Raw genomic sequence first — 15426 nt, 5'->3', positions numbered from 1 at the left:
TAGTTATCGCTCAATTTGAATGCTATCGATAGGCAACGTAAATAAGTATCGATGTTTGCAAAACGGCAACATTTTGAGACCATACTGACTTTGTCTTTGTAAACAGCTAAGTCACTTGTCCAGCACTATATAAAATTGTACAGGTCGGAACGCAAAAGAGTAACTTCACTAACCACACAACAAGTTCTAACATGCATCAGCAGTGCGAACAGGGCATAAAGATGCATCCCAAAACTATCGATTTACATTGAACACTTTGCTGACAAGCAACATGTCAGTTATCGCTCAATTTAAATGCGATCGGTAACGAGCCTATATTTTGTTTTCATTAATATACGACTTTTTTATTTAATATAATATCATTGTTATGCAGCTTATAGTGACTGAACACCCGGTTTATACATGTAAATAAACATTTTTGATAAATATAACAAAACATAACTTAATTAGAGAACAAATACTTTCAACTTTTCAGTTTGGTCCAAAGTTTTTTTTGGCTCAACGCCTGCATATGCTATCGTTCGCGAAAAAATGGGAACACTTTTTGCAATTCCGCTTTGGATTTACACGCCTCCACTTGTGGCAATGCCTCCATCACATTTAACATATAGATTTGCAACTGCTGTCGACGCTCTTCGACAAAGACGAGATTCATGTTGCCAAAATGTTTTTTAGGCGGAAACTCAATGGAGCTAATAATATTGGGATGCGTGCGCAACAAGGATTTGTGTAGTTTGTTAAATTCGCTATACCGACGAAAGAGCGTCCAATGCTCCAGCCGCTGGCGCATGGTTATGTGCATCTCGTAGACGTAATGCGATCCTGAACGGGGCGTCTTAACGAGCTTCACTTGTGGAATGGTAATCAGAAAGTTTGAACAAAACGACGATGTCGGATCAATCCCGGTCTCGTTGAACTGCTTGGTGAGACGACGAATGAGTTGTCGATTTTGAAGCTTTAGCTCGGCCACGCGTGTTTCCAGCAGGGCGCAACGTTCGTTTAACTGAGTCACCTGCTCTGCCAGCTGCATTGTCTGTTGGCTGCTGCCCCCGTTCGCCGAGGACGATGACTTGCTCCACTGCGAGGAGGTATCACTGCGGTCCTCAAAGAGTTCCTGCGCATCAGTAGTGTGTTCCTGTTCATGGACTTGATCTTGGTCAGTTGGATACACATCGGGTAGCGGAGTTTTCAAAAATTCCAGTTCGGGCTCTATAGGATCACAGGGCGTGGCACAAACGGGCATGTCTGGCATTGAAGGCACCAATTCCTGCTCAATGGCATCCTTTGAGGTTAGTTGTTGCACCTCCAGCATTTCGCGCGGACTGAGCGCACCCAATAAATCCTCAGTTGATGTGGCGCACACAATCGGCCGCTTGACAGCAGTCGCCATGCGTCCAGGTTTGCGCGCGGCCACTGGGACAGGTTGCGGTGCATATATAATGGGCTCCTCTTTCACAATGCCAGCTCCTGGCACTGCCAGTCGTTTCGGCGCATTGAGCTCAGGATTTTCAACGCTGAGGGCAAAGAGTACATCCTTGAGGCTGTCCAGTATTTCGGGTAATTTCTTGGCCGCCTCCTCGTTGAGCAAAAGCGACCAGGGCGTATAGAAGCGCTGAAGCTGCGCCTCGTCACTCAGCCAGGTTAGAACGTGACTCTGCAGCCGCTTCTCGTTGAGTGTGGCGCGTATAAAAGCTCGCCCGCGTCCGTGTTTCGTCCAGATTTGCTTGAGTTCCTCAAAGCGCTGTCTTTCGTGTGGCGTCAACTGTGACTCACAAAAATCCCAAAATGTGGTTTCGTTGTTGTTGCTGCTGCCGCCAGTGCCACCTGTTACAATCTCGTGCATATTTTGAAAGATGCTAGCAGCCGTGATTGAAACATTCAACGTTTGTCGTAGTCCATATGCAAGAGTTTCTTCCAGTGCCTCGCATAACTCCTGCACAACATCGTCCTTTTCTGTGGCTAGTTCGCGTTTTCCACTATAAATTTCACTTGTTTGTTGCGCACTTTGCTGCAGTCGTCGAAAAATATCCTCTCTTCGTTGTCCGAAAGTGCTGCCACCTAAGGTGGTGCGAATTTGTTCTGGCAATGCACTTTCGGGCATTTTCCTATATTTACATATGTATATATTTCGCTTGTTATTGTTTGGCTATTTATTTATTTGCGTTTTCATTCTCTTTTTAACTAGTGTTGGCTAATATTGTTTTAAACTAGTATATCGATAGCTGTGTTTTTAGACCAATCCCATTTCTGTTTAGAACAGCTTTCTAAACCCTTTATTCTTTGAATATAAGATTCAATTAAGACATTTTTGTAGATATAATTACATTAAGAATAAAAATTCAAAACATATCTCAAATATCAGAAGCTTAAGTAATATGATGTGTTTTCATAATGTGAATCCATTGTCTTCCTAAACTTGTATAAATCGATGAACTGAGTTCGGTTACTTAACTGAAGCACTTTACAGCACTGCCTGGAACACGCGATTCACAGATTGACAATAGCACATCGCTAAGTATCGGCTAAATTGCGTTTGCACATCACCAATCATCGCCAAACTAGCATTAAATTTGCGCGTAAAAGAATGCCAAAAACTGGGTAAATGCCACAAAATTATCAATCGCTTTAAAATAACCAGCGACAAACGTGAGAATAACAATTCACACGAAAAACTGCGTATTGGTTGTGCTAAAAATGTAAGTTTTCAGATGTGTGAGGACGATTTGTGAGTTTTCTTTTGTGTTCGTTCGTTCGTCGTCTGGTCGCACGGTGCGCTTCATTGACTTTTCGAGCGAGTGTAAAGCGTAAAAAATGACCAAAACTGCAAAAACTATTTCGGTTTTAGCAAACCGAATTCAATAACAATTGTATGCAACTGATTTTTTGACTATATTAATGCAATTGGAAATCTGAAGAACATTTTAGCAGCAGCTGCGCTTCGATTTCGTAGAAAGCGTAAAAAGAGGAAACAAACAAAAGCGGAACTGAAACAGAAACAGAAGAAGAATAAAAATCGGAAAACAGGCACCGATGACGGTCCATATGGTCAGCAAGTGCAGGAGTCTGTTTATATGTGTGTTTGTGTGTATTTCCATTGCAGCCAAAGTCGCCGCTTCACAAATGCCACAGCAAAAGACGCTTCAATTTGTGTAAACAATAATCAACAAATATACTAAACTAAAAACAACAACAACAACAATATATACAATGAATCCGGCCGAGTTGCGCATGATGTGGATGAGCAGCCAATACAACTCTGAGCGCATTTCACTGGAGGATGCTGCAACTCTGCTCGGTCACTCAACTGTTGGTCTATCCGTCATGGAGGACATGACCCACCAGCCCACTTTGGTAAGCCTATCTTTAACTATACACCTCAATATTAAGGAATCCAACTCAGTTCCCCCCCGATACTTGCCAATCTCTAGGCTGAACAAACCCAAATTCAGTAGGCTAATATATACCTGAGAATTGGCCACATTCACATACTTATTTAGGAATCTAGTCTATTAAAGGTAGTTTTTAAAAAGCAATTCATTTTTTGAATTTATTGCATTTAAAAACAGCTTGCATTGCCCGGTTTTTTATCATAGTGAATCTTAGTTTTCCACCAATTTTTGGAAATTTGCATAAACTTTTGATATAAATCTCTGAAGCCAACATATCACCAGATTGTAGTTCACATAAATAAAAAAATAAATAGATCACTAATCTTAAAAAACCCTCCATTAAGTGGAGGAAACTAAGGGTAACGTTATGGGGTCGGGGAAAGTCGTGTAATACCATAAATTGCTCGAGTAAATAGAATTGTATATATATAAGAGTTAAATAAATCCTCAACAGGTGGAACTTAAAGGAAATTGTTTGAAAAGGCCTAGGCTAAGTCGAGTAATAACAGTTAATAAAACCATTCTTTATATATATATGTATCATCTGTTTCTGCTTTAGTTAACAATTGGAATTCGTTTACTTATTTCTTCTACTTTCTTTTCTATGATTTATGTATTGGTTACGTTGTATCCGTATCCGTATCCATTCAACTGTCAACTGTATCCAACTGCCCATAAAAAACAACTGAACCGAACTCAACACAAACTTAAACACAAACAACAATGACAACACCTCCAACTCCACCTACACCAAAAAAGGATATGAGTCCAATGATGAGCATTGTTGGGGGGGATTTTACGGGACAGGCTGCAGCAGCCGCTGCAGCTTTGGGCGTACAGCCGGCAACGCTCATCGCCACAAATACAAATAACCTGTACGGCTTTGCTCACATGGGCGGACTGCAGCAGCAGCTGCTGCAGCAATCCGCCGCTGCGGCTGTCTTTCAAAATTATGCCGAAGTTATGGATGGCGATGATGGCAATAATGCTGGCGTTGCACTAATGGGAGTCGGCGCCGCGACAGTTGACGATGATCAGCAGGTGTACGGCCAATTGGACGATGGCTATGATGATGGAGGTGCCAGTGGCGGCATGTCAGATCTTGAGCCCAAGCAGGAGATCATAAACATTGATGATTTTGTCATGATGAACGAGGATAACAATTCGTATGATGGTACCGATTTTATGACCTCCTCGGATAAGGACATATCACAGTCATCCTCCTCGTGCATGACCAGCATGCCCAATCATGATCTGCTCGTGCCACTAGGCGATGGCCTGTTGCATCACAAGCTGCTGGGCACCACGCATCAAATGGTCAATGCGTCAGTTGGCACATCTCTAACCGGCATGACTGCGTCTGGCAGTGGCAATGGCTTCGCCAATATACTGATTGCTGGCGAGGATGCAGCAGGCGCCGCCAACGCAAAGGCGATGCGTCCGTACAGCATTGCGTCCAGCAGTTGTAAGGCTGGCAACAGCGGCTCCGGGTCTAGCTCCTCGATGCGTGCACAGCGCAAAACCCGCAAAATTGAGCCAGTCAATCGACCTGGACTTGTGCTAAAAACACCGATTGCCTACAAGGGCAACATTGATCCCTCGGTAATACCGATACAGAAAGATGGCATGGGTATGTTTTCACCTACCTTCACTTTACTTAATTTTCTTAAAATTATTATTTATGCGCTAAAAAAAAATCTATTCTTTTCTCTATTTTTTTTTGGGTGAATTTGGGTTTGGGCTTGTAGGCAGGTAGTTAATCCCGTGCACCGAACTGTAAATCTCCTATATCAATATACTTATTAAGTAAATATATATTTAAGCTAGTTTTACTGTGGTCGCTTGGTTCGAGAGCGGATTCGAATTGTCGAAAAATGTCACCAAATGCCAGCCGAATATTTAAACTTTGATACTTACAATGATTTGTAAAGGGTTTGTCTTTTTATTCTCTATTCAGAAAGGCTACAGGGTCCCACAGGCCTTCTTGTGTTTTTGGAAAAACAAAATAAACGTTTAGCTAAGAAATCAACTATTGATACTTCCTATGAAATCTATATGGCTTAGTCGTTCGATCTTCAGAGGACTTTGTAACTCGTGCTTACTTTAAGAACCTACAGGTCAATGGCAATTGAAAATTTCTGTTGGATTTGAACCAGCGACTCTCACAGATCATAGGCAGTTAAAAATTGTTGCTGAATTTGGACCAGCGACTTCCCGTTTATTAGTTTGACGCACGCTCACAGGTCATAAGCAATTAAAAATTGTTGCTGGATTTGAACCAGCGACTGCCCGTTTATTACTCCGACACTCAAACACAGAAGCCACGCAGGCTCAAGATTAAGTAAAAGTTATAACACCATTTACGATAATATAAAACGGCATAGATTTCACAAAAATAACGATCTTAGATGAAATTGCTAAACATTCGGATTTCCTAGCGACCACTGTTGTAATTGTAATTGAGAATTGTTCGTATTGCCCTTTCAAGAAAATTCTTAAACTTTTCGACTAATCCAGCCACATTTTTAAATCTGTTCTGCAGCTGTCTGCGAGCGCTGTGGCGCGATCGGTGTGAAGCACACATTCTACACGAAATCGCGACGCTTCTGCAGCATGGCCTGTGCCCGTGGCGAGCTCTATTCGATGGTGCTGAATAGCAAAATGGATGCCATCAGCTCACCAGCGCCAGCTCTCGAAATGTCAGAGTCGTCAGCCACATTGGAGGAGAACCTCGCATCGCCACCGGATGCGCAGCAACAGCAGCAGCAGCAACAACAGCAGCAGCAATCGGACATTGAGCTAACGCTGCAAGCGGCACATATCAAAAATGCCAACTATCGTTTCCGTATCACAGATCAGTCGAAGATAACGCAGCTGAATGGGTTTGGGGAGCCCATGTCACTGGGCGGCGATGCTGCCGCCAACAATGTGCAGATGGCCACTGACGAGACAATTGCGGCACTAAATGGCGGCGCAGTTGGGGATGCTGCAGCGCCCCCGGCTGAAGCCAGTGGCAGTGAGGTCAACGCTGCCGCCAGCAATACATTTGTGAATGCGGCGCCAACGCCTAAGGCGCTGCGTCTGTTTCGTGATGTATTTCCGCAGGATGACCTGCCACAGATTCCCAAATACGAACGTCTTCCGGCACCATGCCCACAAATGGAAAAAATCATTAGCATACGACGGCGTATGTACGATCCGACGCACTCGTATGACTGGCTGCCGCGTCTGGGCAAGGATAATTTCTATGCGGCGCCCGTTACCTGCTTTCCTCACGCGCCCGGCTATGAGGTGTGGGATAATCTGGGCGTGGGCATGAAAGTGGAGGTGGAGAACACCGATTGCGATAACATTGAAATCATCCAGCCGGGTCAGACGCCCACATCGTTCTGGGTGGCTACCATACTGGAAATCAAGGGTTACAAGGCGTTAATGAGTTACGAGGGCTTTGACATGGACACGCACGACTTTTGGGTGAATCTCTGCAATGCCGAAGTCCATTCGGTGGGCTGGTGTGCAACGCGCGGCAAGCCATTGATACCACCACGTACCATAGAGCACAAGTACAAGGATTGGAAGGATTTTCTCGTTGGACGTCTGTCTGGCGCACGCACGTTGCCCTCCAATTTCTATAACAAGATCAATGATAGTCTACAGTCACGTTTCCGCCTCGGCCTGAATCTCGAATGCGTGGACAAAGATCGCATATCGCAGGTGCGCCTGGCCACAGTAACCAAAATTGTGGGTAAACGCCTGTTTTTGCGCTACTTTGATTCAGACGATGGCTTCTGGTGTCACGAGGATTCGCCCATTATACATCCTGTAGGCTGGGCAACCACGGTTGGACACAACCTGGCCGCGCCGCAAGACTATCTGGAGCGCATGTTGGGTAAGCACACGGCTGATTGTCATTCCAACTGATTCCTAATTTGATATATATTTTTTTTTCCAGCGGGTCGTGAGGCCATGATTGAGGTACACGAGGACGATGCCACAATTGAGCTGTTCAAGATGAACTTCACCTTCGATGAATACTTTTTGGATGGCAAAACAAATGGCTTTATGGAGGGCATGAAAATAGAGGCCGTCGATCCGCTTAACCTCTCCTCCATTTGCCCCGCCACGGTGATGGCTGTTCTCAAGTTTGGCTATATGATGATACGCATCGATTCATATCAACCGGATGCCTCAGGGTCAGATTGGTGAGCCAGCCCGCGAGTTGAAAGCCAATACAATAAATAAATCGAAACGATTGAATTTTGTGAATCTGCAGGTTCTGCTACCATGAGAAGTCGCCGTGCATCTTTCCGGCCGGCTTTTGTGACTCTAATAACATAACTGTGACGCCGCCAAACGGCTACGATGCACGCACGTTCACCTGGGAGGGGTATTTGCGCGACACAGGCGCCGTTGCGGCTGGCCAGCATCTATTCCATCGTATTGTGCCCGATCATGGCTTTGAAACCGGCATGAGCCTGGAATGTGCCGATCTCATGGACCCGCGTCTGGTATGTGTGGCCACAGTGGCGCGTGTGGTTGGCCGTCTGCTCAAGGTGCACTTCGATGGCTGGACGGACGAGTATGATCAATGGTTGGACTGCGAGTCGGCGGATATATATCCGGTCGGTTGGTGTGTGCTTGTTGGCCACAAACTGGAGGGACCACCGCGCGTTGCCCAACAGCAGCAGCCCAAGCCGGCACCCAAGGCCAAGGTGCAAAGGAAACGCAAGACTAAAAAGGGAGCCAACGGCGCAACTGGCACTGCCGGCAACAAACAATTGCAACATGACAATAACATGCAGACGACAGGTGGGTCTTTAAAATAACATGAAAAACTAGCTTTGCTTAGAATGACACATATTTAGCAGTTAAACCTCGCACGATAGCCTTGAAGACCACGCCGCACTTGCCCAAGCTGAGCATTAAGCTGGAACTGAAGCCGGAGCATCACAATGCTGCCTTCTATGAGAATAATCAAGTTGAGGAGGATGAGGACGAGGATGGCCTTGCTGAGGATGATGCTGATGGTGATTGCAGCACCAGCCACATGTCCGAACAGTCGACCACAAACTCGGATCAGTTTGCTGGAGCAGTTGGTGTTGCTGCTGCCAGCAGCACGGTAACGCCAGCAGCAGCAGCCGGCGGCAATGGCAGCAAAACAATGGTAAAGAAATCTTCTACTACTAAATCTCCTGCGCCACCAATTATGGGTCGCAAAGCCACTAGTTACATTGCGGTGAGTACTTGGGGATAATAGTGCGTATAGCTTTTAGAAACAATCAAACGCCCGCCCGCCCGCTAGCCCACCTACAAGCATATATATAAATGTATATATATATATATATATATATATATTAATATTCATCAAATAATCAGCAAAATTTGAATGCAATTTGTATATAACTTATGTTTACGCACTGTTATTTTGGTACTTGCATAGCTTCATCAACCATTCGACCAGCTCAAAGCCCAGCCACGCCTCCAAAACTAACTAGTTTAAAATAATTAAAGTATACGAACTACAATTCTTGTTTTCTTTTACACGCACACAGAACTCTGCGGTCACGAACAGCAAGTACATTCCACGTTTGGCCGATGTCGACTCGAATGAGGCGCATCTGGAGCTGATGCCGGACACCTGGAATGTGTATGATGTCTCCCAGTTTCTCCGAGTTAACGACTGCACCGCACACTGCGACACATTCAGCCGTAATAAGATCGATGGCAAGCGTCTGCTGCAGCTGACCAAGGATGATATAATGCCGTTGCTGGGCATGAAAGTGGGACCTGCGCTCAAAATCTCTGACCTCATTGCGCAACTCAAGTGCAAAATAAATCCCAGCAAGTCCAGATCACACAAGACTAACAAATCACAGTTCTTATAGTGCGGCATCAAGAAGGACATTATTTCAATGCCAGAAACTAAACTTAAACATAGTATAACAAAGCCAAGCGTAGTTGTATTTAATTTTTTGAAACAGATGTTATCACCGATAAAACGCACGCATCTACACGTGCATATTATGATATATATAGCATGTATATTATATCCTATTATAGATATATATATACAATATATATATAAATTGAAGTATTTTGTTAGCACTTGAAATCGAAACACATACGTTGCCTATAATGGATTTAAGTATCCATATACAGTTTGTATAACTAACTCAAGTCTCACAGCGCGTTATTTTATATCTACTCTATATATATATATACATATATAAACACGTATCGCCGTAGTAGTCTTTAATGTATGCTCATGTTATCAGTCAGAGTTTCTATATAGCAAAGTGAATTGGGGTAATTCATTTTTATCATAACTTCACGCATATTTTTATAATTGTAGCAACAAATCGAAAGCATAAGATACAGCATATAAATACATATGTACATACATACACACACACACACAAAATCTTATATATATATAATTTATATATATATACATTTGGGTATATAATCATATTGTACCGGTTAGGTTTACTAAGGTGTACATAGGACTTGTGTTTCATTCTCGCATTGCAGCCCCATGAATCGATAGCAAACAATTGTACACTAAACAGTATCCAGAAAATCAGGCAGCATCTCGTGAGCACATGCATCCAGTTAAGAGCAGAGCTAGTTGCTCCTAGTCCGTAAGCAAACAGGCCCAATAAAAATTGCAGCGCTCATTTTTTTTATGTTGTGGAATCCCAGCATATTGCATGAATTAAGTATGTACCATAAATGAGTACTTTTGAAGAAGGTAACCTTAAATTAGAATACTATGTATCTAGATATGCTTAAGATATCAGCTAATGTCTAAAACACGTAATTAATAAAAACGAATTCAAAATTGCAAAATGTGAACGATTTATTTTAATTCTATTCGTCTGGAATGTCCTTGGCTTTCGAAAAGCGTACACAATACTGAGAATGAATTGCAAGTGATCGCCAACAGTTTTTAATCAAAGCATGAATATCTGAGATTCGCATAGAGAGGACTTAATAAAAAAGTTATGTATAAGGGAGAATTGGTATGAAAGAACATGCAAAATGATTATTACTCGAGCTTGCAATATTAGTAAGTTATTGCTATTAGGTCAATGCCGCGAATGGGGTTCAAGCCGAACCGATTTGAGCAGGAAATTTATTTTTATGGCTAGGAAAAAAAATGGCAGACCCAATTCCAAAGTATAAATAACTTTGGCCCCAATTATTGCATTTATCCATATATCGGTAGATGCCAGTTTTGGGAAGAGGTCAAATCTAGCCCGCATATTGTATATGAAAATATGTAGGGATTTCAATATTTTCAGTACAACGGGCAATTGTAATTTTAAAATCTAATTGTTTTATTTGAATTTTGAACATAAACCAAACTAAAGATTGAACCAAAAGCTTCACCTTCACGAGTTCCAGACAAGAACTTGGTAAACAAATTGCAACAGCTATTTTTATTAATTCCCAAACACATTTATATTTGCCGATTCGACACCAATATTAACCCAATTATCGGATGGATGCCTTTGTAGCTGCTCAACAACTTTTAATAAATTGATTTATTATTTTTTTTTTTTTTTGACATTAATACATTATAGATTGGTATATTACAACTAGTGCTTAGTATATCATTTTTTACACATACGTTTGGTGGCTATTATAATTTGTTTGATAATTATGCTAAATTTTTGATTAAACATTCTAACTCGCACTCTACGGCAAGTTAATATATAACTGTGTGTGTGTGTGTGTGTGTGTTTGTTTGTATAAGAATGAGTAGGTGTGTGTGTCTGAAGTGTAAATGTGAATGCAAATATGTTTATATATAAAGCTGCCATAACCGAAAGTTAGAAATAAGGAAACAGAATATTTAATTATAGGAAATAGAAAAAAATTACATATACAAAGATGCCTATATACAGGGTGTTCTTTTGTCCAGATCTTAAATGCTACAAAAAGTTTAATATATATAACTTTTTTATACTTTCAAGCTTAGCCTAATTTGAATATTGAAGCAACATGCGCTAACGATATGCAAATTGTTTTGGAATTTGCGTGCATTTCCCTCCAGCTTTCAGTGGATTAACTAAAAGGCCTCAACAACAACTTAACAAGATAAAAATACTAACATTTTACACACTCGCATATTGAATAAATATATGTACTAAATTTGCAAAAATATCAAAAGGGATTGCGTAAAACCAACTACAAAACTTGGGCTTTCAGAGTTCAAAGAAAACAATAGACAAAGGAAAAAGCCTCAATTACAGTTTGTGTTGAGCTTCTCTAGACATTAAATAGTGTTTAGGCTCTTGAGTCCAAATTCAATTGACTTCAAAGTCGCAATGGAAATAAATAATTAACTTAACTAAACATTTACACAGTTGTTAATGCAGCTGCAGCTGTGGCAGCCACTACGCTGGGCCGCCTCTTTTTAATAGGTGGCGTATCAGATTCAATTTCCGGATTGATGCTTGATGATGGCGCTGGCGACTGTGCTTCGGTGGATGCTGCACTGCGTCGTTTGTTGCTGGGACTGCTCGCAGCAGAGAGTGCAACCGGTATATCCATGGCGCCGCCATTGGTAATTTCGGTGACAATATGTGCTTCCAAGGCAGGCGGCAGTAGCGGTGACAGGGGCACCGCATTTAAATCGCACGCTTCCTCGTCGCTGGCCACAACGTTGCCAAAGAGATCGCCGTCGCGCATACTTGCGCCATCATCATCATCCTCGTCATCGCTGCAGTCACTATTCCAGAACACCTGAGCGCCTGGAAACACATACGAGCAACTGTTGGGTTTGTAGTAAAACGTTCCGGGCTGCAGACGTTCAGCCGTAGTCTGACGCTGCGGCCGCTGCGGCGGCGTAGGCGTTAAGCTGGGTGCTGCTGTCTTTGTTTCCACCACCATATTCGCAGCAATGCTGGGATCTATATTACTGGCATAGCCACGATTGGCTTCGATGTTACTGGCATTGGAGAATTCGCATTGCTCAATGCCACTATCCTTGGAGGAATCAATGGAGAGATGACGATAACTGGACGTAGTGCTAGTTGAAGCTGGAGTTACAAGTCGATCGCAGCTCAATGCCGTCTCATTCAATTCCACGAGTATGTCGGTCTTGATACGTTCAATGGCGGCGCATTCGGCTGCGTTGCTGTGGTTGGTGATGCTGCTGCTGCTGCTGCAGATTTGTTGTAGTTGCTGCTGCTGCTGTTGCTGGTGGTTGCGCTTGCTGTGCACAGCCGCGAATGTGGAAGACTCGAAGCCACTGTCGGAGCATGTGCCTGCCGAGGAGCCGAGCAAATAATCAGCAGAGCCATTTGACTTTATCGATTGAGTGTCTGTGTCCAGTTGGGATTGTTGCTCACTCTCCGAGCTCCGATGCCGATGATGGTGATGATGATGATGGTAATAATGATGCTCTGTTGGAGGCAGTAGCTCCTTAGATTCACCCAACACTTGATCGTCACAACAAAGCTGCTTCCAATCATTGTCAGCGTAGGTAGAACCGGCGCCCGAAAGACGTTGACAGATTTGGTTGATAATAACATCCGAGTCGCCCAAGAGTTCAACATCGAACTTGAGATGATGCAGCTGCTCGCGATTGATCAATATTTGCGGCACCGAGGCGGGTATGCTGCTGGGAATGTGTGCGACGGGGCGTACCTTCAGTGAAGAGCCAATCACAATCAACAAATCGCATTTGTCCTTATCCGTGGCCATAACTGTGTGGTACTCATCCGGCAATCCTATAAACGAGGCAAGTTATATATGAATTATGCCTATTCTACAAATATTCGATGAAGATTTTATATGACGCCGATATGCAAGAGTATATCCCTTATATTCCCTTTTACGCTCATCAGAGCTGAATTGTTAGCAACAAAGTTGAGTGTTGGAAAATGTCACAGTTTTTTAAAATGTCTCATTTACAACCATAAACAGTTGATTGTCGGAATGTGGCGTTGCCAGAATTTATTTTGTACGAAGGCAAGTTGGCAGCGTCTCAACATATCCTTCGTTCACGAAATTGATTTTAATCAGAGACTGAATCTTTATACCTTATTAAACTTAAATTGTAAGTTAATATTAAAGTGAGGACTTACCTTCACCAAAGAAGACAATATCGGGCTTCATGATGCCATTCTCGACCAGCTGCTTCAGCTGCTCCTCTGTAACAGCGACAGAGGCATCAACACTATGCTCCACATTCGGCTGGCACTGGGGGCAGACGGGTATGCGCTGGGCAAAAATATCCGCTCGCAGGGCGTCGGCATTGCACTTGTATTTGCATTTGGTGCACGAGGCCGTCGAAAAGGAGCCATGGCATTCGATGACCCGCTGTATGCCTGCGACACGCTCTAATGTATCGATGTTCTGCGTATAGTTGCGCAACAGTTTGCCCTTCGTCTCCAGCATCTTGATGAATCGGTGGCATGGTGAGGGCTTGAATTCGCCTGGATAAATCTCACGAGCAAATTTATAGAAAGGCCGGGGATCGCGCTTGAAGTAGTTAATGTCGAACATGGCCTGTGGATCGGGCAAATCGGGAAAATCATGCGCTAGCCGTGCATAGATGCCGTTTGTGGAGCGAAAATCAGGTATGCCGCAAGATACAGACACACCAGCTCCAGTGAGAACAATAATCCTCTCCGACTGGTGCACTAGTTCGATGACATCGTCAAAAGTGTTCACGTTGCTCAGCTTGGTGCGACGCTTTGGTTCGTTGAGCAGATGTGCCAGATAGTCCCACAGCACCGAGTCGTCTGTGTCCGTAGCCAGCCCAGTGGAAAAGTGCGGCATTATACTGGCAATAACCTGCCGTGGCACGCGACCAGTGTAAAATTCGCGCTGGAGCCAACGCATCTTCCAATCGCTGCGACCCACCGACGAGCAATCCGAGCTGGACGAGTCATCGTCATCGTCGTCATCGCTGTTGGCCCAGCTATAAAAGTTATAAATAATTATTTAAAAAAAATATGGTTTTAAGGTCTATTTAGATTTCCAGCTCATATACTGAAACTGTATGCCAATTGTGTTAAAAAAAAGAAACCAGTAATAAAATAAAATAAATTAATTTTTATTTAACTAAAATTTCCAAATACAGTTCGAACTTCTTTGCTCAAATATTATATGTAGTTTTGGCTAGTTAAACATTAGTATTAGATGTATGAATAAGTTAAATTTGTTATTTTTTATTGGGGTTTTTGTGCATGTCACCAATAACTGTAAAATATTTTGCATCAACTCGTTTAACGGTATATACCTTGATTTGTAATCTTCATTTTCATCCTCATCCCCTTCATCATCATCATCAGCCTCGGAGAAGGACTTGTCTAGGCTTTTTCTTTGCTGGTCATTTTGCTCCAAGTCATTTATTTGATTTTTGGCATTTCGATTGGCGCCAATTTCTTGTTCTCCCATTTGAGGCAATGTTTTTGTTTTGATTTCACTATTTGCTTTTGGTTGCGTTTCGCTTGTTGCTGGCGTCGTCGCCACTGTTGCTGCTGATGATGTTGTTGCTGCTGCTGGCTTAACGTTTGTTGTCAGAATTTCAGCGCCAAAATCAAAATTCGCCTGTGAGCGTTCAAAACTGTTAAGTTCATCATGTCCATTTTGTAGTTTGACTTCATGGACAGCCATAAGCTCTTTCGAGTTGATGTGTCCTAGTCGGATATTCATGTCCTCGTAGTTTTCCATCATTTTTCCAGGCGCAACACAGTTTTCGCCTATTTCGTTTTGTCTGCTTCTTACCACACACTCACGCACACTACCAGCGGGTAGTTACGATTTCTTCTTTTTACTTTCTCGCGTTCCGTTTTCTCCTCTCTTTCGTTGGTACACACACAAAATTTTTACGTCTCTACTTTGCATCCATTTTGCTTGCGTAAAAATGTTATTTAGCTGATAATAAATGCACTTTTTTAATTTAAACACTTTTATTTCCGATACTAACGTTTAAATTAAAATTTGTGTATTTTTTAAAATAATTTTCTTTTAATTATTTTAGTAAAATTTGTACGTAATTTCTGGAAAATTTTCCGAT

The 15426-nt window shown here is 42.7% G+C and overlaps 3 protein-coding genes across 8 annotated transcripts; 1 reads left to right on the top strand and 2 right to left on the bottom strand.

The window, feature by feature from the left end:
- Positions 1–317: 317 nt before the first annotated feature.
- LOC135430457 (sorting nexin-29) lies at positions 318–2295 on the bottom strand. Its single transcript, XM_064685132.1, has one exon. The coding sequence runs from the start codon at positions 2099–2101 to the stop codon at positions 515–517; it is 1587 nt and encodes a 528-aa protein (XP_064541202.1). The 5' UTR covers positions 2102–2295; the 3' UTR covers positions 318–514.
- A 213-nt stretch (positions 2296–2508) lies between these two features.
- Sfmbt (Scm-related gene containing four mbt domains) lies at positions 2509–10238 on the top strand. 6 transcript variants are annotated; one of them, XM_064685126.1, is made up of 8 exons: positions 2509–2696; positions 3101–3351; positions 4149–5019; positions 5932–7278; positions 7342–7591; positions 7663–8198; positions 8255–8625; positions 8942–10238. In XM_064685126.1, the coding sequence occupies exons 2-8, from the start codon at positions 3208–3210 to the stop codon at positions 9272–9274; spliced, it is 3852 nt and encodes a 1283-aa protein (XP_064541196.1). In that variant the 5' UTR covers positions 2509–2696; positions 3101–3207; the 3' UTR covers positions 9275–10238. The 6 variants fall into 6 exon arrangements, with proteins under 6 accessions (XP_064541196.1, XP_064541195.1, XP_064541197.1 ...); XM_064685125.1 differs by having other exon boundaries at positions 2509–3351; XM_064685127.1 differs by having other exon boundaries at positions 2511–3351; positions 8258–8625.
- Positions 10239–10902: 664 nt separating this feature from the next.
- Sirt1 (Sirtuin 1) lies at positions 10903–15426 on the bottom strand. Its single transcript, XM_064685131.1, has 3 exons — positions 14647–15426; positions 13487–14325; positions 10903–13129 (listed from the first exon to the last, which is right to left on the bottom strand). The coding sequence occupies exons 1-3, from the start codon at positions 15081–15083 to the stop codon at positions 11754–11756; spliced, it is 2652 nt and encodes an 883-aa protein (XP_064541201.1). The 5' UTR covers positions 15084–15426; the 3' UTR covers positions 10903–11753.

The sequence above is a fragment of the Drosophila montana genome, unplaced genomic scaffold, assembly GCF_035044405.1.
Source record: "Drosophila montana isolate Dmon_TW-CO22-7 unplaced genomic scaffold, ASM3504440v1 contig_3013_1, whole genome shotgun sequence".
Taxonomy (NCBI): Eukaryota; Metazoa; Arthropoda; class Insecta; order Diptera; family Drosophilidae; genus Drosophila; species Drosophila montana.
Note: the sequence above shows the minus strand (reverse complement) of the source record. Positions and strands in the feature narration are given on the sequence as shown.